Below are 22376 nucleotides of genomic sequence, written 5' to 3' on the forward strand. Positions count from 1 at the left end.
ATACAGGCAGCATGTTATTTGACATCTCACTGAACCAGGAAATAACTGGATCCATCATTTGATCACTTCATTGATTCTCCCTTTTTGATTTCATGGCCTTCAGGGTAAGAAAAGCCCTCGCTCTGTAAACCAGGATTAGGAGCTGTTGTTTCGTCGTCTACGTCTCACCAGTGTACAAATTAGAAAAACACTTTTCTTAGGCCTGTCTTGGAGGGAGGCCAGTGTCTTCAGATGCCAACTCTGCATTCCTCCGACAGGGCAGGATAAAAGCTGAATAAATATTGTCTCTGGTTGGAGCGAGGAGCTCAGTGAGAGGGTCTTTCCACTGTTTCTCTGGGTTTGGCAAGGGGAGAAACAAATGTGTGTGTGCGCACAATACAGCATGATAATGCACCAAGAGGCCTTCAAACACACATAAACACACTGACTACTGTCGATTGAATCCATAACCAATGGAAATGAAAGAAGTCACAAGTGTAATGTGTTAATGTCAGTACAGTAACTGTACCTAATTCTACCTCTCAAATTGAAATATCAGGGTTCTTTTATTTTGAAAGAAGAGAATAAGGCAGAGGGGAACAGTGGCTGAAGGAGTAGTATGTAATAAGCAAACACAGCGTTCAATTAAATGACCTGAGTGACATATAGGTACAGATGCACAATGTACCCTTAGCTTAGCTTAGTGTCTGCATGAGCCACACCAGGCTTTCAACGTAAACCCATCAGGTGAAGTAGTATAAAGAGCGACAAAGTCCCACAATACCTGCAAAACTAATGGCATTCCCATCAGCCTCAGCTGCATGTTGCATTTTACGCTAAATAGCAAATATGAGCATGCTAACAAGTTAAACCAAGATGGTGAACATGGTAAACATTATACCTGCAAGTTAGCATTGTCACTGTTAGCATGCTGTTGTTAGCATTTAGCTCAACGCACTGCGGTGCCCAAGTACAGCCTCACAGAGTCACGTGCACGGCTGCAGACTCTTGTTAAACTGAAGTTAGGAGACAATTCCAATGCAAGGCAGGTGGTGAAACAGCTTTCACTGATTTCACAGGACATTTTCCCTTAATGGCTAGTAGTAATGGCTAATGGGTCTTGGTGATTGACCCCATGTGCAAACATTTGCAGCGGAAATGCAATGTAAAGTCAAAACACTCAACCTTCACTGAATTTTGGTGAGTGTGAACCATGATTACAGTAAATAATTGCATTGCTGCGAGAACAAAACAAGGAGACACGCTTCCATGTTTCAGCTGCACTTAACAAGGAGCTTTGCGAGGTCCATCTGCACACCAATTTGCTCATTTCAAGCGACTGTCAATGACAGTTGACGCTTTGAATTGCAGGTTGCGGTGTGTTTCAGTCACAAGCGTCTGCACGGTGTTTGTGTAGCTCTACTTGAAAAGTCAATCCCACGCACTTGACCCTAACATATGTCATTCTTCAAGTGAGTCTTGGGCCTTCCTCTCCTCATAAAGTGAGAATAAAAAGATCAGACACACACACACGCATACATACTGTACAAACACAGAGCTGCATCACGGTTAAGCAGCACTGAGAAGTTTAAAGACCCACTCGACTGTATGTACTTTCTTTTTTCAAGCGCATAGCTTTCAAGGTTAATAAAGTCAAAACGTTGCCTGTGGGAGATGTAGTCCACATGACCCGAAAGTGACTTCAGATCACTTTGTGCTCATGTAACAGCTACGCGCTGAATCAATATTCATGTCGGTGCTAAAAAGCTTCCACTTTAACAGCAGCAACAATTTCCAAAAGAGGAACCCTGCATTTTACTTCCCACTTCTCCCTTGACACCCCTGTCTTTTTCTATGCCTCATGACTTCTCCTCACACAGTTTTGGCATCAGCACCGTTCAGCGAGGGAGTGGAGAGACTGACAGGAGAAGTGTCAGGAAAAAAGGAAGCGGGGAGGAGAGGGACGGGCTGCCTCTGCGGCCGTAAAGACAGAGGGAAGTTTCTTATGTAAAGCGAGAGAGAGAGAGAGAGGTTGACCTTCCCAAGTAAATAGACTACGGGCTGTGTCACATAGTTGGCAGACACACAACTATTCCATCAGCTCCACCATAAATGGTAACGCTCTTAAACTGCGCGGAGAGATAAAGCAGACGCCCTCTCTTTACTCGTCCAACCCGTCCGCCTCCACTCTTCCACCCATCACCCCCTCTATCCCCTTCACCTCCAAGTCCTTACACTCTGTCATCCCTATCATACACTCTATTTAATCATCTCTTTATCCTTCCATCTCGGCGTCGCGCACACATTTGCATTCATGCTGCCCCTCGAAGCGAGAGCATGTATGAGTGCCTGTGTGTACATATTTGTGAGTGTGCGTTTCAGAGATAGGAAGCAGACGGTCGGGGCTCTGTTACATGTCATGGAAAATGAGGGTCCAGGCGCTGGAGCTCTTCACACACACACACACACACACACACACACTGACGGGCTGCAGGGTAACAACATGTTTGAAGGACACGTGTGTGGATGTACAGCATCTGTCATGGTCCGTCTACTCCAGAGGCCAGTTTATGTCACAGAAGTCAGGTCAGAGCAGTACATGCAGAACACGTGTTTGAGTGCATTACAGAGTCAATATTCAGTACTTATGGCCAAAGTGTTAGAGCTGCTTTTTAATCACAATAATGAGAGATATTCTGTACAACGATGATGAAAACTCAAGGTTCCCCCTCGATTGATGCAATACACATTTCTGCAGGCCTCACACACACAAACACACACACACACACACACACACACACACACACACACACACAGATACTATCTAATATTCACTCTCTTTAGCTGCTAAATGCTCCACTATATTCACCTGATGCTCGCTAACTTTGCCTACCTGCTGTTTGTTGGCAGGCAGGCACCATACAGTGGGTTTAACAGAGCTCTTGTACTGAAAACAGCTGCCTGCTGAGGCCACAAACAATGCTGATGAGATCGCTGAGACTGAATCAAAACAGTAAAGCTGAGGGCCATGAAACCAAGACAACCCAACTTGGTGGGTGGTGCTGTGCCTGGAGCCTGCTGGGGGGCGTGGCTGAGTGAGTATGTAGCATATACCATACTCTCTGTCGCCAGAGCAATGCCTGTGTCTTTGACATCTTTTCATCTCCCAAAGGGACTGATCAACTGGAAAATGTATAAATGTCATTTACAGTTGAAGTAGACCTACTCTCACTGAGTATTTCTGTGTCACAAGCAAATCTGCTGAGAATTAGACTAAAATGAACCAAAATCAACTGCCGTGGAAAAAACTGTTATATGGCATCCACACACACACACACACACACACACACACACACAAACACACAGAGCTGCAGAAACTCTACCTTTGTGACAAATTGACAACACGTCCTCTTCTGTCCGATCGACCTGTCCTGCTCATAATTAGTATAATTCACGATAAATAAGCACGTCATATGTATTTATTATTATTGCCAGCAGAAAAATCGATTGGCCTTTATAAATAGGTTGTGCTTGACGTCTGATTCATTTTGTACGCGCGTTCATCAATTGCTCATCAGGGTGGATGTTTTATCTTGTCAAATTCTCCTTAAGACACAGTCAGAACTCCACAACCTGATTTGCAGCTGAATGATACATAATGCCAGATCTGTTGTGTGTGTGTGTGTGTGTGTGTGTGTGTGTGTGTGTGTGTGTGTGTGTAGAACAGGAGGGGGAGAAAACTGGAAAACGGGTCAACTTGATCGAAAAGCTGTCACACTCAACAGAGCTGAAATACAATTTCTTAAAGGGACAGTTTTCCCCCCAAACACAAACTTTCACATGTAGCGCCTGATGTTCAGGAGGGTTTATCTCCATCTGTCAGAGACGTACCGATGAAGGATCACGGCATCTATGATACATCCACCTTGCCTAGGGCACAGGACAGGTGAACAATGAATGAACTAAAAGCCTGGATATCACATGCTTCATAACTAATAACTGCAGAAAACATCCAGTTGCTTTGACCATAGTACTCAAATAAAGTCAGTGCGAAATACGTTGCATCTCAGGGGGTCTTGGTGGTATTCATCAAACAGAAAAACCGTTTAATTCTCTCAGAATTCTTTAACATTTATTGAGTTCTTTGTTTTGCGCCCCCTACAGTTTTTTTTTTAAGATGAGTTCTTTGACATTTCTGCTTGGCTAGGCGGGGTGAGTTTGCAAAACTGGACATTTGCAGGATTCAGGACTGAAGATGAAAAATGTCTTCCCATTTTGCATGTTTGTTAAAATGCTTTTCATAACATTTCTTTTTCCTTTTCGCTGCATACAAGTATATAGGATGAAAAATTGTGTGTGTGTGTGTGTTGTTTTATTTTTGAAGCACCACCCACGGGCACAGGAATCCCTGTGATGTTTCAGCATCTATAGATTTTGTTGTAGAACTGAGACGTTTGCGATCAATATTTTCTTTTACTCGGTTTGTGCAGCAATGAAGCACCTTCAAGGGGGTTTTGGCTGCAGAAATGATGAAGCCTCCTGAATTGCTGGAAGGCTTTCACCGCAGAGCAGCTGCAGGAGGTGTTGTATTGGCCACTGAGTCAGCCTCTGAGGGCTAACTCGCTGCACATGTCCGTTACGAAGGTGATACGCAACTTTATTATTCAGCTTTGGTTTGTGGGCAAAGAACAGAAAAGTACCTGCCTGTAAATACCATTTGTAGTTACAACTGGACTTGTCTCAACCTTAGTCCTTTATAAGTGGCAGTCGCACGGGGTACACACTGTGTGCAGAACTCCAGCAGAAAACTTGGCTGGAGGATGTATGGAGATTGAAAGCCAGCCTCTCCTCCATGTGGACAGAGTTACAGAGACAAACAGAGGCTTAGTGATCCTTGTGTCTATTGGATGTTGATGGGCTTGCAATCAATGAAGCGTCTCGGTAAAGTTTTCTGCAGCCTGTCTGGAGACTAGAGGGATCCATGTCACCCAAACTAGGGAAGAGCACTTGAAAGAGAGAGGAGGAAGAGGAGTGAGATAAGAGGGAGGGGGAGGAAGAAGATGAGGAGAAGAAGGAGGGTATAAGAAGAAAGGATGACAAAGGAGTCTGAATGAGAATGAGGAAAAGAAAAAAAAGAGGAGAAAGAGAAGTGGAAGAAAAAGGGAAAAGAGTGGGAGGAAGGAGGCAACATGGGAAGAGAAAAAGGGGAAGAAGGATTTCAATAAAAAGAAGGAAGGAGGAAAAGGGAGGAGCAAGGGCAGACGGGGAGGGAGAAGAGTCAGGAAAAGTAAGGACTGAACAAATGTGGAGACTAGAAAGCTATAAAATCTCCTCTGTGTGTGTGTGTGTGTGTGTGTGTGTGTGTGTGTGTGTGTGTGTGTGTGTGTGTGTGTGTGTGTGCTGAGGATGTTTGGCATCTGGATTTGTTTACAGGCACTGGGTCAGGGACCGAAAGTAACCCTGTAAAACCTGGCTAGGCTTCAGTCTCCTACTACACACCGACACACACCCACGCACACCCACACACACGCACACACACACACACACACACACACACACACACACACACACACACACAGTTCTTGTGTCACTTACTTCACTTGTGTTATATAACTTTATACAAAATCACACATGCCAACAACACAACACAATAGCCTCAATCACAAAACACATCTCAAAACTTAGTCCTGCACTCGGCAAATAGTTTTATGTAGAAACGCGACAGAATACACTTGAACACGGGAGGAGCAGGACTTTGACACCAGGGTCCGGGCTTCGCATCCCGTTTGTGGTTCAGCACTTCGGTTAAGGGCTAGGGAAAGACTGTGGTTCTGGTGTTGTGTCTCAAGTCACTGCAGACTTTCATCCTTCTGTAACCTTAACCCAGTGCTGCCAGCAGTGGTGTAATGTAACTAAGTACATTTACTCAAGTACTGTACTTAAGGTACTTGTACTTAACTTGAGTATTTCCATTTTATGCTACTTTCTACTCAGCTATATCTCAGAGGCAAATATTTTTACTCTACTACATTCGTCTGACAGCTGTAGTTACTTTTCAGATTCCACATTTTCATCCCCTTCCTGTCCACGCCATCTCCACATTTGGTGATTTTGAATTTGAAAGTAATTGATAAACTGAAGGATTAAGTGTTCCGCTATGGGTTGAGAACAATCTCCCACATCTTAAGCTAAATAAACTATTTAAAATCCCCCTTGGATTAGCTGATAAATGCATCACCACAAAGCTGAAAACAGGGCTGCTTTTAGACTCTGTGGAGATACGTGGTTCTCCCAGGACAGCGGCGGTACAAACATATGATGATCTTACAGAATAAGATGCATTGCTGTGGATTAAACTAACCCAACAGTATCTAAAGTAGCTCAAATTTGCGCAACCTTAAACACATACAGCAGTAAACTACAAAATACACATTTCACAGTGTGGTATTGCTACTTTTACTTCAGTACATGATCTGAATACTGTCTGTCAGTGTCAGACAACTGACACTAACAACCTTTCCTCGTTCCTCGCCTGGCATTACCTTTTCCTTCCAAATGTATTTGCTTTCATAATTGTTAGAAGACACGGTTGCCCACGCTAACCCGGTCTTCTAGAAGTACATAATATATACAACTAATCTGCTTCTCTAAATACATTTTGGGGGAAACGTACAGTAATTGCTGCCTGGATCATGTTTGCTGGCAAGGGTTTTTCCGGTTCCGGGCATATGGCATTCGTACACTTCACTGCATGGGGAGGAGGTCGCAAAAAGCGCAGTACGCTTGAGACGGGGGTTCAAGTCCTGGATCCCGCATGTTGTTTGGTTCGGGCTACCAAAAAAAACGAAGTTACGGTTCGATAACGACTGAAGATTAAAATTGAAGAAGTCAATGTGTGCGAGCATTTCCCGACTTTCGTGAACTTTCACTAATTGCTTTGAGGTGCTTAAACATAACCGTAAAACATCGACCTTTCAACTTGTCGGGCGGATACTTTTCTTGACATTGTACAGGTTGCAGTCACACCTGGCTGAGATCCGACCTCCAGATGTGGTCTTGTCGATCAGACAGCCTTCCGGTTGCAATGTGCTCTGCTTGCATTTACACTTTGCATTAACATGGCCCTTTTTCCTAATCCAGATAAGCTGTCCTGATACAGATTGCATGTTAATATCAGCTGTAAATGTGGTCAAAAAGAAAGAAACCCAGGAGTAAAAAAAAAACAAAACAACTGCAGATTGAGAATGAAAGAGCGAGAGAAAATCTCTGTCAGACGTTGCGGGGGCCTTCCTCACCCGTTAAATCACCCCTGTTCCTCTTTCTCCCCCTCTCTCTGTGTCCTCTGTCTCTCATTTCCGTTTTTTTCTCTCTCACATGGCTGTAATTACGCTCATGTAAACAAACGAGGCCAGAGAGAGACATCAGGAATTCCAGTTGGGCCTGTGGGAGCTGTGTGAGCTTTCACAATCACACACACAGAATCACGCAGAGGATCTAAGTTAAATTGATACCTTCCGACAATCTTTCATTAGGTCCCACCTGACTGCCCATTATGCACGACTGTATGTCCCCATTGTGAACTTTGCGTAGGCATGCAGGTTTGCTACTACCTTCAATGAAGCGCCATCCAACAGCTGCACTCAACCTCACACACTCACACTTTTCTTAATGAGAAATAGAGAAACACACACATGGACACTAACCTGCTCATGGTACTCGATCCCCATGCTCAGAGTATTGATCAGAATGGCGATCATAATCCCTCGTCCAAAGTACTTGCTGTCCACGATCTTCCTGAATGTGTCGCACACCAGTCTCCAGAAGTGAACGACCTTCGCCGCCGTTTTGCCCAGCCTGCGGTGCTTCTTCCTGGGCTGCCGGCTGTCTCTCCTGTCCCTGTGGTGGAGGTCCTGGGTGAACTCGTACATGCCCTCGCTGTCGGAGTCCCCGGGGGTCTCATTGCCCTCGGTGCCGCCCTCCGATTCGTTGGCTAGGGCCTTGGCGCAGTAGGGGCAGCTCTCGGGGTCGAACGTCAACGCGGCTGTGTCCATGGCACTGCTGGCGGTGCTGAGGTCGCGGGCCGACAGCTGGCAGGAGAACTGGGCTGCAGCTGAGGGAGAAAGGTCAGATGGAGAAACTGAGACAAAGAAAAGGGAAACTGCAGTGAAATCAGCGTGATTGTAATAAATTGCGTAAATGAAGTGGTTTGGACAAATTGTCAAATCCAATGAAAGAGGTCTGTTGTGAACAACAGCATATTTGGACAGTTGCGTGTGTGTCAGAGGGAGTGTGTTTGAAGGTGATGGGCAGTGTGTGCTGTATGAGTAATGTCTTGTCTCTACAGGCTGCATCCTGGCTGGCTGCCAGCGCTTCCACTATCTGTACAACCTGGACGGGACCTGGCCTGACTTTTGCTGAGCCCGCTGCCTTTCAGAACTTGGCCAGGGGCAGACGAAGTTGGCCAGGAGCTTGCACATGAGGGATTAACATTTATTGACTCTAATTAGCACTCTTTCTGCCTCTCACAGGAAAAAAACCTGCTCTGGACAGCGTTGTAGTTTGAGGCTTAATCACAACAAATCGATACCTTACTCCACCAAATAGGTGATTGCAGAAAAAGGAAGACTTCCAGTGGCGTGTCACTTGATTTGCTTCTACACTGATATGGAAATGAAACACTGACTCGGACTGAAAGAGATACGCTTGTTATTTTCAAACCCCAGTATGCCTCCCAGTTTTTTACTTAATGAGAATACTCAGCAAGGCGAACTCTATCCACCACAGCTAACGCAAAGGAACGCTGCTAGTCACTTTCCAAGTTTTTGATTGTATTCATGATCATGATTTGCAATGCGATGTAACTGTGACCACATTGCAGTTAGTTTGTTGTGTTTTGTCTACCTGTGGGAGTGTGTGTGTCCACCAGGCTTGATAGTCGTCTCTCCAGAGGCATGGGGGGGATATTCAGGCTGAAGTTGATGTTAGTCAGGGTGCTGGCCGCAGCACTCCCTCGTCTTGACTCTGCTAGGGCTCGAGCCTGCAGAGTCGGGTAGTTCTTAGACCCCAGGGCCGCAAAGGGTACAGAGTTCCTCTTCATTGCCCGGGACATGGGGGTCGGGGCTAGGGAGAAGGAGGCCGGGGTCGGCCCCAGGTTCGTGGGCAAGGGGGTGCAGTGAAGAGTTTCCGTGTGGAAAACACTACGAGCTGAGGAGGAATCGGCAGGTCCTGCAGCAGGATTGGACAACGTGGCCAGGTTTGTGTCAGAGGTGGCTGCTGTCACTGAGGGCGACGGGGCTAAAGCGAGGTGCCCAGTGCTGGTAGTTGCTACAAGAGCCCCTCCGTTGTTGTTATGAGCACCAGCCTCCACATCCCTACCCTCCAGGCACCTGATGCTCCCCCCTCCCCTCACGCTGCCATTCCCAAGGTGGTAGTGGTGGTGGTGCTGGTGGTGATGATGGTGCATCATGTGATGAACTGACATAGATCCCTGCCTGGAGGACTTCCTCCTCCTCCTCTGGCTGCGCTGGGGCTCCGTGGCCGGGGGCGAGGCAGCGATGTTAAGCCCAGCGCGGCGAGCCAAGAGCCTGCAGATGTGGGCCACCTGTTTGGCCCCCTTGCGGATGATGTGAACCAGGTACTTCAGTAGCTCGTCGTAGCAGGAGCCCGGCTCGGAGAGGGAGGCCAGAGTGCTGGCGTTGGACATGAAGCGCACCCGCTGCTCCTTCATCAGCTGACTCTCCCTCTGCTTGGTCTCTGAGAACTGAGTTGCGATGACCACCAGGCACAGGTTGATCATGAAGAACGAGCCAATCTAAGGACAAGGAGTGGTAGATGACTTTGTTATTCACACATTCAACAGTGGATTCTCCCACAACCGTCCCCTGGCTGACCCACTTGTTCAATCATCAGCAGGCACATGCACACAGCTGGTGGCACTTACTATGATGAGTAGGATGAAGTAGATGAAGTTGTAGAACGAGTGAGCATCCATCACAAAGTACATGATGTCCACCCAGCCCTCCAGAGTGATCACCTAAAGAGGAACATAAGCAGAGACAAAGAAAAAAGCAAAAACAGTTATCAGATAACGTGTAAAAGAAGAATTCAAACAGAGCGTGGAATTAAAAATAGGAATTAAAAGAGACCATATTTCAAGGTCCAGCGTGTTCCAAATACCAAGACTCAGCAGAAGACTAATCCCCAACATTTCTCTTGTGAGTTTTACCCCACAAATGCAAACCAGAGTGGCGGCCAGACTTATGGGAGAACTCATCTCCAATCTGGCTTTCGTCCTCCAAAAACTACCTCCCTCAGCTAGACAGCGATGAATGAACGCTCCAACAAAAGGCTTTTCAGATGTTGTGGAGATAGCAAACAAATGGTGTGGAAAAATGAGGCAGCAGTCTGGTGGTGTGGATGTGGCGACCTGCTAATCCTGTAACCCCATTTCTCTGATACACCAGCCGCTGGGGCAATTAAGCTCCTTCTTCGTCTCCATCTTGTATTACGGGCTTGCAAGTCAGCCAAACCATACTGTATGTGCCTCATTGCAAAATCTTGTCTCGTACTGTACAAAACGGACTACTTTTTTGGGCCAGTTGTTCATCCATACCTTGCAGGTCTGAATAGCCGTCTTACCTGAAAGATGGCAATCCAGGCGTAGCAGATGTTGTCGAAGTTGATGGCTCCCTTGAAGGGGTTGAACTGACCAGCAGAGCAGTTGGTGTAGTACTGGTTCCAGTTGACGCAGGTGGTGTTGTCAGTGCTGTTGTAAGAGTACATGTCCAGATTGCACTGCAGGCCCCCTTCCTCGTACAGCTTGGGCACCGAGCTGCATTCCCTCATGCCGTTCTCTCGGGGCTGAGAGCAAATGAAGGGGTTCTCGTCGTCATTTTCAGTGTGGTAGTATTTCTCCATGGAGAGAGGGCTTTGGGAACAAAACGAGGACATTGCAGTTAACTTACTGCTTTACACTGAACTTCAGAGTAGCCAAATATATTGAGAGATGTGCTTGAAGTTGACATATTTCAATTTAAACAATAAAAATGGAAGTGGATTGATCTTTTGAGCATTACTAGCATCTGTATTAAATAATGTTCTCTCTGGTTTCAAAAAGTGAATCCACGCACATCTTACAGGAAGTGTATTACACACTTCCCTTAAAGTGAGACTATGTAACTTTTGTGGAACCGTGGCCATAAGTGGCAATTACAAGATCATTTCTGAAATCTTTCATTTTCTCTCATTTTCCCAAGATTCTCTTGAACCCAATTCTCCTTCAAAAATCATCATCATTAAGTGACCTGGCTAAGAGCAAATGGGACCACAATGTGGAAATATCAAAATATATGTTCTTTGCTTGGGTCAAAGGAGTTAAAGCCACTGGAAACCCAAATCCACAATAACCTTCTAACTATGTAATTTAGGGTCTTATGTACATAATAGTAAGCATCTAAAAGTATAAGAAACTTAAAGTTAAGTTCAGTCAGGGCAAGAGAATGGTGTCGCCTGTCAGAGGGCTCAGTAGATTCATGACAGCACAGCCTGATACCTGCAGGGTAATAAACTGGCTCAGTAATGTCAATTACACAACAATATACTGTATATCTAAACTTTTGCTACTGTAAGCCATTGGTCATACACGTGGCAAAACTACTGAGTGTATTGAAATGAGCAAGGGGGCGTTTTATTTCTTATGAAGTCCACACTTCATTAATAATAGCAGGAATATGTTATTTCTTCCTTCAAAAGTTACATAATCTCACTTTACGATATGCCTAACCATTAAGTAAAGTTCAAAATGTACCCTTGGGTGCCCTCAAGTGCAACACACTGCTATATGCTGTATAAAATAATAAAAGGACTTAACAATCGTTAACTATAATGGCCGAGAATTCTTGTACATTTCACAAAAGCAATGTAGAAATTCGAGCAGCTACATGAAGTGAAAGCACAGGACATCCTGACACAAGGATAGAAAGGCTAAATCACATGTTGCAGGTTAAATTCTTCACCACGGTTTTTCCCCAAAAATGTGCAAAGACAGTGACGTGTCTCTTTTCAGGGACCCATCTTTGCCCTTCAGCCGTCACTGTTCAACTGCAACCCGCTTTTGTTGCCAGGTTGAGGCGGTTAAAATGTCTGGATGTTTTTTTTATATGATGGGATGATTCTGCCTTTGAATGTTGGCACACACTGGGTAGAATTTTTAAGTGGATCAACTTTGAAAGTCTGCAGGTTTTAATTCCATGCAAATCCTACAGCAGCGGATTTCACTGATTAACACTCCTTCAAACAGATAGGAGGAACTAATCAGCGAAGCCAGCTGTAATTGTGTTGACAAACCTGGGGCCAAATGGCTGGGGAGACCCCTGTGTGCATTGCCTGAGATGCGCGCACACACACACACACACACACACACACACACACATTTGTCCGCCTGCTACACCACCTCTTGGCATATCTGTTACAGAGCTCTGTCTGGAATAACTGGCATGTGTGTCTGGTGATTGCGTGATATCTGGCTTGTCTGTCAACACGCACCCAGCTGGCGGGATTTCTTAATTGCAAAGTGGCCTAAAATACTTTGCGGGACCTTTTTCCACTTCTGGACCACCTCACACTTGTGTATTTATTTATACATTCTTAAAAGCTGTTTCACACTTTGGAATGATGAGGAACACTTATTGGTCTGATGAGCTCAGTATGAAACACATTTGATTTATCGCACCCCAAAATGACGCATGGGATGTGGCTCCTACCGGGTGCTCTCACATATTCTCCATCAGTCCAATAAAGAGTCACTGTCAACCCAGTTAACAGTCAACAGCTGTTACTTAGCTAAAGCACTAAAATATGTATCGGCGATATGATTTCAAGAGAAATTGAATCAGGCGAGAAAATAAAAAACAGATATGTTTATGACTTTGAACGTAGAGCCAGGAATGCCATTCGTCTGATTCAGAAACACAGACCTTTCCAGATATAGGAAGAAGGTCTAAAAATTGATGATGATGACAAAAAAATATGCCAGTTCACCATGGTCATTATGCACGAACTTAAATTACAGCTGTGAGATGTCATAAATCCTATAGAGAGTAATAAAGCCGGGACGACACAGGGAACATGAATAAGTCATGGGTGCCCATGTTCCATACAGCATGGGGCCGCATGGGGTTTTTCTCATTACTCCGGGGCTCGTCGCTCGCCCATTCATCACAGTGATGAGACTCTATAATCGCTAACCCCATTGACTTCAGTGCTTGACCTAGTTCAGTGTGTGGGGTCAAGGTCTACTCCATAGTTTTACCTTGGCCTCCTGTAGACCTGCTTGCAATCTCATCTGTGCCTCGGCTCTATTGGGAAAACAACAAATCCAGTCACCGTGTGCACCTTTGGAACAAATAAGAATTTGACCTATCTGGGTTCTTGAGGGCCAATAACGGCATGAGTATGGGCATTTTTTTGTGCACAGCCATGTTTGTCCTGTTGTTGTGCATCTTTTTCAAGATCAATATGTAATATCAATATCTTCCTTTGGCCATTTAAAAGGATAATTCTGGTTTATTAAAACTTTGGTCTTCTTTTCCAAACTTGGCCATCATTTCTAATGGTTATGATGACAATGTACACACAGATTGTAAACAAGCCAAGAGCTTAGCAATCTAAAAAAATGTATTTGGAGGTAAGACTCCAAAAAGTGAGTGCAGCCAAAGTGTTGGTAAGAATCCCTCATTGCACAGGAAAACTATGCATACAGCAAGTACAGTAGGTCAACAACGGAAAATGTCTCTTTTCTCTTCCAGATCAGTTTGGTAACGTGGTGGTTTATTTAAGACCAGTACGACCGTACAACTGCTCGTGTTTCTTGCCCCATCGGACTACTTTATTTTAAGCAATCTAGCCACTTTTTTCAGATCTCAGTAATTACTTTGGTGAGTACAACGTTATCAACGATGAATAGAAACAATAGTGAAATCTAAAATAAGAACCAAGCCAAAGAGAGCATCAGATTGAATAAATAAAGGTAAATATTGAATCTGAACAGTAAATGGTAAATGTTGTACAATATTTCCCTCTCAGTTGAAGTGGAGTAGAAGCATGGAAGTGTAAATACTCAAGTAAAGTACCTTAAAAGTGCAGTTAAGTATTTGAGTATTTGAGTTGAGATAGATGATAGTGTCGCCAACACTGCAGCTGACTGACTACTGAAATCGAAATGGGCAAAACTCTATACACACACACACACACACACACACACACACACACACACACACACACACACACACACAAACACACACCGGCACAAATACGCAGGTGAAATATCGACATGTAGTAAACGTGGAGCTCACAAGGAGATGTTGTCTTCCACAAAGCAGCGGTTTCTGAGCAGGCCGGCCCACAGCTGGACGCCCACGATGCCGAATATGAAGAAGACGAAGAAGCAGAGCAGCAGCACGTTGCCCAGCATGGGCAGGGTGTCCAGCAGCAGGGTCACCAGGATACGCATACCTGAGAGAGGGGACAAAGGTCATCACACACAACAGTACACAGATGCGCACACACAGTAGATGTGTGTGTGTGTGTGTGTGTGTGTGTGTGGATGAGGTGTATATCACAGTTAGAAGTGAAAATCAAACATCTTTTACTACTAAGTGGCAGTGTGACACGTATTTCAGAGCTGTTATGAGTACTGGGTATTCCATTGAATAGACTGGTCGATATGAGCACCAATCCAAGTGCCTCTCAATTTACAGCCATTCACACGGCTTAGCACTGGCCTATTACAGCACACTTACAGTGACAAGTGCTCAATTCAGTGTCTTTATTCATCTGATCAGAGTATACAGTTGCCAGTGGATGCTGGAACACTTTTCACAGTTGAATGAAGATCAAATGATAATGATGAATGGTCGAACCACAGATCACAGTCTAATGAATTTATATTATTGTTTTATATTAGTTACGGGCAAAAGCCTAATGGGCAATTGTCAGAACAGGGTCATTCATTGTAACAGATGGAGAGTGGCGCTGTGGGTCACTTGTACATAACATGGGGTTTAGCTCTTGACAAACAGAAGTGATTCGATATACTAATTTGTCGGGACAACGTGTTTTTCTGCCACTGGGAAGAGCTTCTTTCTTTAACATCGCACGCCCAGATTTTGTTCATGTAAAGTACTTATCATGTAGTCTTCAACCCCAACTGTAACAATAAGAAAGTCTATGTCTTTGGGAAGTGGTATTTGTCAACAGAACGTGACTGACATACTGTTTATAAGTGCAATAAGGCAGGGGAACGCAGCGACATACCAAAGGCCGTTGTAGAAAACAGAGCGTGTGCACAGCAACATCCCTCCCAGGATGTCAGCAGTACACCTACAGTTTGCTCTGTATTTAACGCCACAGTGGAAGACCTGCTTTTTTCATACAGTACATCCCTGATTCTGTCGGCTCTGGACAGTGTTCCCTCAAGTTTCTGACAACACACACACACACACACACTTCCTGCCGCCCACACACTCCCTCTGCTAAATCTGGCCGTGTCCCTCTGCTGTTGCAGCTCAGATTTTGCTCTTATTTTCTGATTTTCTTCTATCTATCTATCTATCTATCTATCTATCTATCTATCTATCTGAATGCAGGAAATGCTGAAAATATTTCAAAACAAAATGTTTACTTAACCCTGTAAAGCCTGAACCATGAAATAATTGCCAGAACATTCAAATTTTTTGAAACTGGAGTGTTTATTGAACCTTCTGACAAAAAAAAAAAAAAAAGAAATTAAATATCAATTTGCATATATGAGTTTTAATTTGTATCATTTTTGTACAAAAACATATAAAACACAACATTTTTAACCCATTAAACTTTGAGTTTCAATGCCATCCTTTCTCACATCAGGGGGCACACTAGAGGTTGGCCTTTTGCGGGGGGGAGGAGGTGTTCCTCCTGCTTCTGGAGAGGATAGTGGTCTGCCACACTTGATTTTGCCCTTTCCTGCACTTGTGAGAGAGGTGCCAACAGCAGCTTGAAACCTTCGCAGGGGCATGGGTTTCTGCCTGGGCTTCAATTTCTTCTGGTGCACTGCATGTGTCTGATTGTATACATCAGGTTTTTCAGGAAAGAAAATATCACACTGATGATGTAGAGGTCTCAAAAACTCATGTATCAAATATGATACACTTGGCGTTACAGGGTGAAAATGACAGCAATTATAGCCTCATTGTTTCAGTGTGCTGTTGATGGACTTTACTGTCAAGGGCTCAGAAGCCAGAGCCTCTGTTCGAAGTGGTTCTTATTAAGATTTCTCTTAATAAAATCAGGCAAAAGTAGGGGTACCCCATTACGTTTTTCACTCCTGGTCCTTTCATATGGATTGTATGATAGCCTTTCTTTCCTCCTACATGAACAAAATACTGAAGTTCAGGTGCATTTATAGCCATGCTGCAGGTCTCTAGGGGTGGAAATATACTATACTATAAGATGGGTTGCCCTTAAATTTTGTACAGACATTCATGGTTCCCAGAGGATAAATCCTTGTGACTGCGATAATCACCTGACTCTAGTGCCACCACCAGGTTGAAACTTGTGGTTCAGAGAGGATAACTTGACGGCCATTGCATGGATTGAATGGATGGATTTGCTACAGATATTCAAGGTCCCCAGAGGATCCATTTTGATTACTATGAAGATTTTCTTCCAGCGCCATCATCAGATCAGAAAATCAATCTGTCCAAAAAGGTTTGTCACGAAATACCTGTAAAACTACCATTCCCATCAGCCTTGGCTGTTCTTTGTGTTTAGTTCTGATTGACGTTAGCGGACTAACAGGCTAAACTAAGATGGCGAACTTGGTAAATATTTAGCTCAAAGCCCCGCCATGCTTCAAAAAGCTGCTAGCCTAGCTGTAGACGCTCTTAGAGTTGTTTAACTAACAACAGGCTTGTTTTGACAAGACAGAGTTAAGGTTAACCTGCAAAATACCATTCAAGAAAATTGAATGACAGTGACTGCAGGGGCAGATTGATCTAGTATGTCAAAAAGGGGGGGCTTTTATATGTCTGTGCCAGCGGCCAATTGTCATTCATAATGTATTCTATGAATGGTGCAAACTTTCTATAATCTCCTGTTATGAAATGGCAAATTGCATTAATTAGCTTGTATACCGAGTGCTAAAATAGTGATATTCATTCAAATTATGTATTTGTGTCATCTTATGGCCTTTGAAACAAAAGCACATCCAAAATATATTACGCCTTGAAATCCTCTCTGGTTGGGAGTTGTTGCTTTAAATGCTTTAAATAAAACATGTATTTGCCATGTTTAAAAAAAAAAAAAAGGCATGTCTAAAAAAACCCAACAACAACAACTTTCCAACAACTTTCATCTGTGTCGTCTGGGAGTGGCGCGCCAAACTGCACGAGGAACTTTCCATATTTGTGGACAGATTCTGAAAAATGTTATTTTCCCGTTTGTGCACACTGAGACTTTTGGTGTTGACTGAATGGAAGGAAAACAAGGGGGAGACAGAGCGGAGATGAAGGGAGGAGAGGAGCAAAGGAACTGCTGAAGGACAGGAGGATGAGTGACAGTGAGGAGCATCTGTGGGATAACATGCGTGTGGATTGTGTCGTTCGCACTGCATCATTCTCTCAAAGGGAGGGATCTGAATATGAAACCCAGCTGGGGAAGAAAGTGACAGCGGTGGAAACACAGAAACTCCTGAATGACATCCAAGGCTCTTGACAAACATTGTTTTCAAGTCATTTCAATTTGTGTAATAGCTGCCACAATATGCACTGGATGCAATACTCAATTACCAGCATAACAGTGTATACAATCACAGTGTGAGATGAGAGTCATAAAGAAGCTCTCATAATGGCATTGAGAAAAAAGTTATTAAATGCTGTGCCATAGAGCTGTTTACAAGAGAAACACCATGTCATGATGAGAGAGAGGCAATCCAGCGCAGGGAGTTATGTAAAAATGAAAGTGTGAGTCACTGCCTGTGGCGATTTCTTGCCACTTGCCCTTTGGTAGGACACCCGTTTAACATAATTACCTTGAGCTCACATAGAGAGAGAATTCTGATGCATTCAGCCGCTGTCACAGAGGTGTGGAGACCTGACTCGCTGCCTACAACAGCAACTCTATCCCCATCTTTCTCTCTCTAGCCGTTAATGAGCAGTGCAGGCACGCGCACGCACACACACACACACACACACACACACACACACACACACACACACACACACACACACACACACACACACACACACACACTAAGCAGCAGCTTCTTCAAGTGATTGTCCTCATAGAGTAATGTGCTGAGCTGTTAGGATGCTGCTTAGCTGTGCCAGAGTTGGTGACAGCAGCTGGGATTAGTGTTCGCGGTTTCATACGCTGCGATCCGGAGCAGAGATCCGTCTGCAGCATTGAGAATCTAATACTTAAACTGCCCCGTGCCGGCCTTCACACCCCCGACAGCCGCACCCAGGAGAACAGCATGGATCCTTGGCCACACACTTTCTCATTTATCATACAAAGGAGCCGGATCTTTGATATGAAAGTATAAGTAACTCAATTTGCTTATGAGGAGAACAAGGAAGTAAATCGACCTTTTGTCCATAAGCCATAATCTTTGGTAAACTGTGGAACAAATTCACAAAATAAATGTATGATTAATAATGTTTATGGATTCCCCAACACAGTTGTGATTTGTCTGGAAACCAAATACTTCATAGTCTATTGCACTTAAAAATGTATAAAACTTAAAATGTCCGAAATCAGACTTCATTGTACGCTTTAAACTGTTTCCTTTTACATCCACATTATGCGCTTTATGTGGAGGCATAGGGAAATTCAAATCAAGTACAAATCAAAATTAAAAGTAAATTCTATCTGAATGTATCCAAAGGTTGTTTCAGAAGGAAGAAATGAAATGTGACTTGAGAGGTATGAACATGTTTAAGACATAAGGGGAAAGGGATGCTGCAACAAACCTATTGTATGTTATGGAACAGTTTAGTAAGAATGAAAACATGCTGCAGCACACTCAGTGAATTAAAACAGTTTAAAGGTACCCTGTGGATTTTCCTTGCAAACATTACGTTTACATTCAGCATTTCTCACCAAAACACACTATATGTATCCTTGAGGCCAACAAATGTGTTGAATGCATTTTCTTCCTCCTACAATATTTGCAAAGCCATTTTTCTCCAAGATTGAGAGCCCATGTGTACATCGGTTCTCAGCGTTGTTACCAGCCGCGGCAGCATGTGGCTGGTATTGTTTCCACCTTGTGAGTGTCTGTGTGTGTGTGTCATCGGCTTTTGAGGACTTTGTCAGACGTAGACAGATTTTGTCAAAATGAAGGACGAGTTCGAAGATGGGTGCGGTCCGAGCAAGCGCGCTGGAAGTAGGGGGGTAGGAAGTAGGGAAGGGGCTACTTGTTTTAAATTGTGTATCACTGTTAATGGCCGTGGATGTTTGCGCAAAATACTATGTTAGTATGTGGGTGTGGTCCAACCCATGAGTACTGAGTACTCATCTGCAAGTGCGTCCTCAAGCATCACTAGATACAAACTAAACGGGGACGTCACAATAAAACCATTGCCCCCTAGTACTACTAGAGGTCAAACAGTCCGCAGGGTACCTTTAATGAAGAAACATAAAAAGATGATTAAAAGAGCATCCTGCCATATGGTAAGGACGCTACAAGTTTTTGTTTACTGTGATCTTTGACCCCAAAAAATGAGTTTTTCAAGATTGATTGTTAATCTTGATGGTGGTATAAATCAGACGAGAGCCATGCATGAGGACAATTCACTCAGCGACGCAGACAAGCACGAATATCATGAAAAGAGCGCCTGTTTATCGCCCAGATAAGAGAATCAATCCTCTGAGCCTCCCCCGACCTGAATAGCGCGCTCATTCCAAGTGATCGACATTTCATACTCAATAACAATCATCTCCTCCTCCGCCTGTGCGCCCTCTCCAACCTCGCTGTGGGCGGCCGCTCCATCCCAACATGGCTGGCAGGCGGGTGGCTGTGTGTGATCGGGGAGCCATCTGCTAGCAGGCAGATTAGGTCTGCTTCCTTTGCTCTCCTGTCCAGGTTCAGCTCCGGCCTAGCCAGCTTTGTAATCTGTGTACTGTGAACTAATGGGCTTTCTGAGTCGAGGGCCAGTGTACACCTGCGTCTCCTCTTATTTGCTACGAGTGGATGGTAACAAGCTCCATGTCAGCGGCTCCAGACGGAGACGACTAGACGTCCCTGAAGTGGAAATGTGCCTCTGCATAAGCGAGTCATGTGACCCGAAGAAAGAGAGAGAGAGTACATGCAGAAAAATGAAAACCGATGGAGAGAAAAGAGAACAGGGAGCCCATCTGAACTCTGTTCACCTGCTGTTTTATTTGCCCGAGTAAGTTTACTTGTTTTTGTGTACACCAATTTGTATGAAATTACAGGAAGTAGAATCTGATGTCATTAGATCTGTGGCCTCATTTATCAACCATGCGTACGCACATGACTGTGCTCAAACCAGGCATGAGCTCATTTCTATACATGGAATCCGATTCAACAATCTCTCTCTTCTTGTGCTTGAGATACACACATACACACACACACACACACACACACACACACACACACACACACACACACACACACACACACACACACACACACAAACCCTTAGTGATACAACGATGTTATCCAGGGCAAACTGATTCCTAGATTACGTACAAACAATCCCCAACTTTACTTTCAACCATGTCAGCAGAACTGATAGATTGTCAGTTAACTCTCCTGATGATTTCAATTTTATCTGGAAAACAAGAAAAGAATTCCCTCCAGAATGATGCCATTAATGTCTCATTTTTGTCTTGTTTCTCTACAACTACGACACTGAGCACATGTGGCTCCATGTCAGAGATCCACGGGGTCTGTTAATGACATTCAGTTGTAATCACTCTACTAATGAACTGTTATGTTTTGATACCACGTGTATTTGATACCATTAATAATATAACATTAATTCAATTTAATTAAGCCATGCATATTGTCTGTCCAAAAGTGCAAATTCGTAATATGAATGAATTATACCAAACTAGTACTGTGCCCAACGTCCAGTTTGTGTAATTCAATTCATTCAAGTGAAATCGTTTTTTGTTATCTCTCCCCACTCTGTATCTTTATTGCTTTATCTCTGGACAAGCCGCTTGTGGAAATGTAAAATTAAACAACTTTAGTTTCACTGAATTTCATTTAGTATTGTTGCAAGCAATGGGTTCTCACCTACAAAAGCATTGTTGGGGGCAACAGGCGTAGCACAATTTTCAACCAAACCCTACTATTGTCCTTTTGGGAGACCCTGACCGATCGCATGGAAACATTGTAGAAATGAATCTAAAATACAATAACACCTGCAACAATGCAGGAAAAGACATGAAATGACAGTTTGTCATCCTGGTCGCTACATTATCTTAACCTTATTGTCTGTGATGGTCGTTTTCGGTTGCTACTTTTCTCCACAACTCAAGTCCTAGACTGGACATACAACAATTGAAATTGTTCATTGCGTAACGATGTGAGTACGCATGTTTGATTAACACCAGTACGTACAGACATATTTAGAACTTGTTCTATGCATGCTTTGATAAACCAGGCCCCTGGACTGTAAAAAAAAAAAAAAAGAAATGGAAGCTTTTCTGAAAAGATCACTTATTTCCGTTTCCACAACATTATTTTCAAGGATTTTTTTCCCCCACTGTTACGCATCTAGATGTTCAAAAGCAGCACTTACCAAAACTTAAACTCAAATCTCTTTGACAAATCACAGCTGTGTTGGGGAGATGGATGCCTACCTGTCTTCAGGCTATCTGGGAATACTGTAGCACAGCACGACTCCAAGTGATCAAAGAACTGAATTTCAAGCTTTCAGAAGCTGCAGCAGCTTAAAACATTGAACTGAAAATGAATTTGGACTGAAAATACGCTAGTAAACCAGAATCTCTTCTCTTTTTAAGCAACGAAATATCACTTGCATGCCAAGAGCTTCTGGGGGTTTTCTTGTCATGTTGAGAATCTACTGTCAAGATCTTTTGTTTTCAGCAGCAAGCGGATTGACAGCAAAGAGCAAGGATTACTCTGTGACATTCTCTGCTTCCTCCTCTGAACTCCTTCTAACCTTATCAGTCTTTTGTTTCGTCAGCTCCACTCTCAAACAAGGAGCCCCTGGATTAAACCCGTCCCCTGACTCCTCCGGGCTCTCCCTCTCGTCCGCACAATCACAAAACAGCAGCAGAAGTCACAGGGTGACTTATAGGCCTTGTGAAGAATAGAAGCTAGGACGTTCTTGCAAGCTCTTTAATTACAGTAATGAGGCTCTGCA

General features: G+C 43.9%; 1 protein-coding gene across 1 annotated transcript in view; it reads right to left on the bottom strand.

The window, feature by feature from the left end:
* The window catches only part of cacna1g (calcium channel, voltage-dependent, T type, alpha 1G subunit), a 218334-nt gene that overhangs the window by 84891 nt on the left and 111067 nt on the right, over window positions 1-22376 (bottom strand). Inside the window, exons 5-9 of the mRNA XM_070927129.1 lie at window positions 14331-14490; window positions 10618-10906; window positions 9920-10012; window positions 8881-9790; window positions 7683-8083 (exon numbers count right to left, since the gene is read on the bottom strand). Coding sequence (XP_070783230.1) covers window positions 7683-8083; window positions 8881-9790; window positions 9920-10012; window positions 10618-10906; window positions 14331-14490 — 1853 coding nt within the window. The remainder of the gene's footprint in view (window positions 1-7682; window positions 8084-8880; window positions 9791-9919; window positions 10013-10617; window positions 10907-14330; window positions 14491-22376) is intronic.

Source organism: Enoplosus armatus, chromosome 20 (assembly GCF_043641665.1).
Source record: "Enoplosus armatus isolate fEnoArm2 chromosome 20, fEnoArm2.hap1, whole genome shotgun sequence".
Taxonomy (NCBI): Eukaryota; Metazoa; Chordata; class Actinopteri; order Centrarchiformes; family Enoplosidae; genus Enoplosus; species Enoplosus armatus.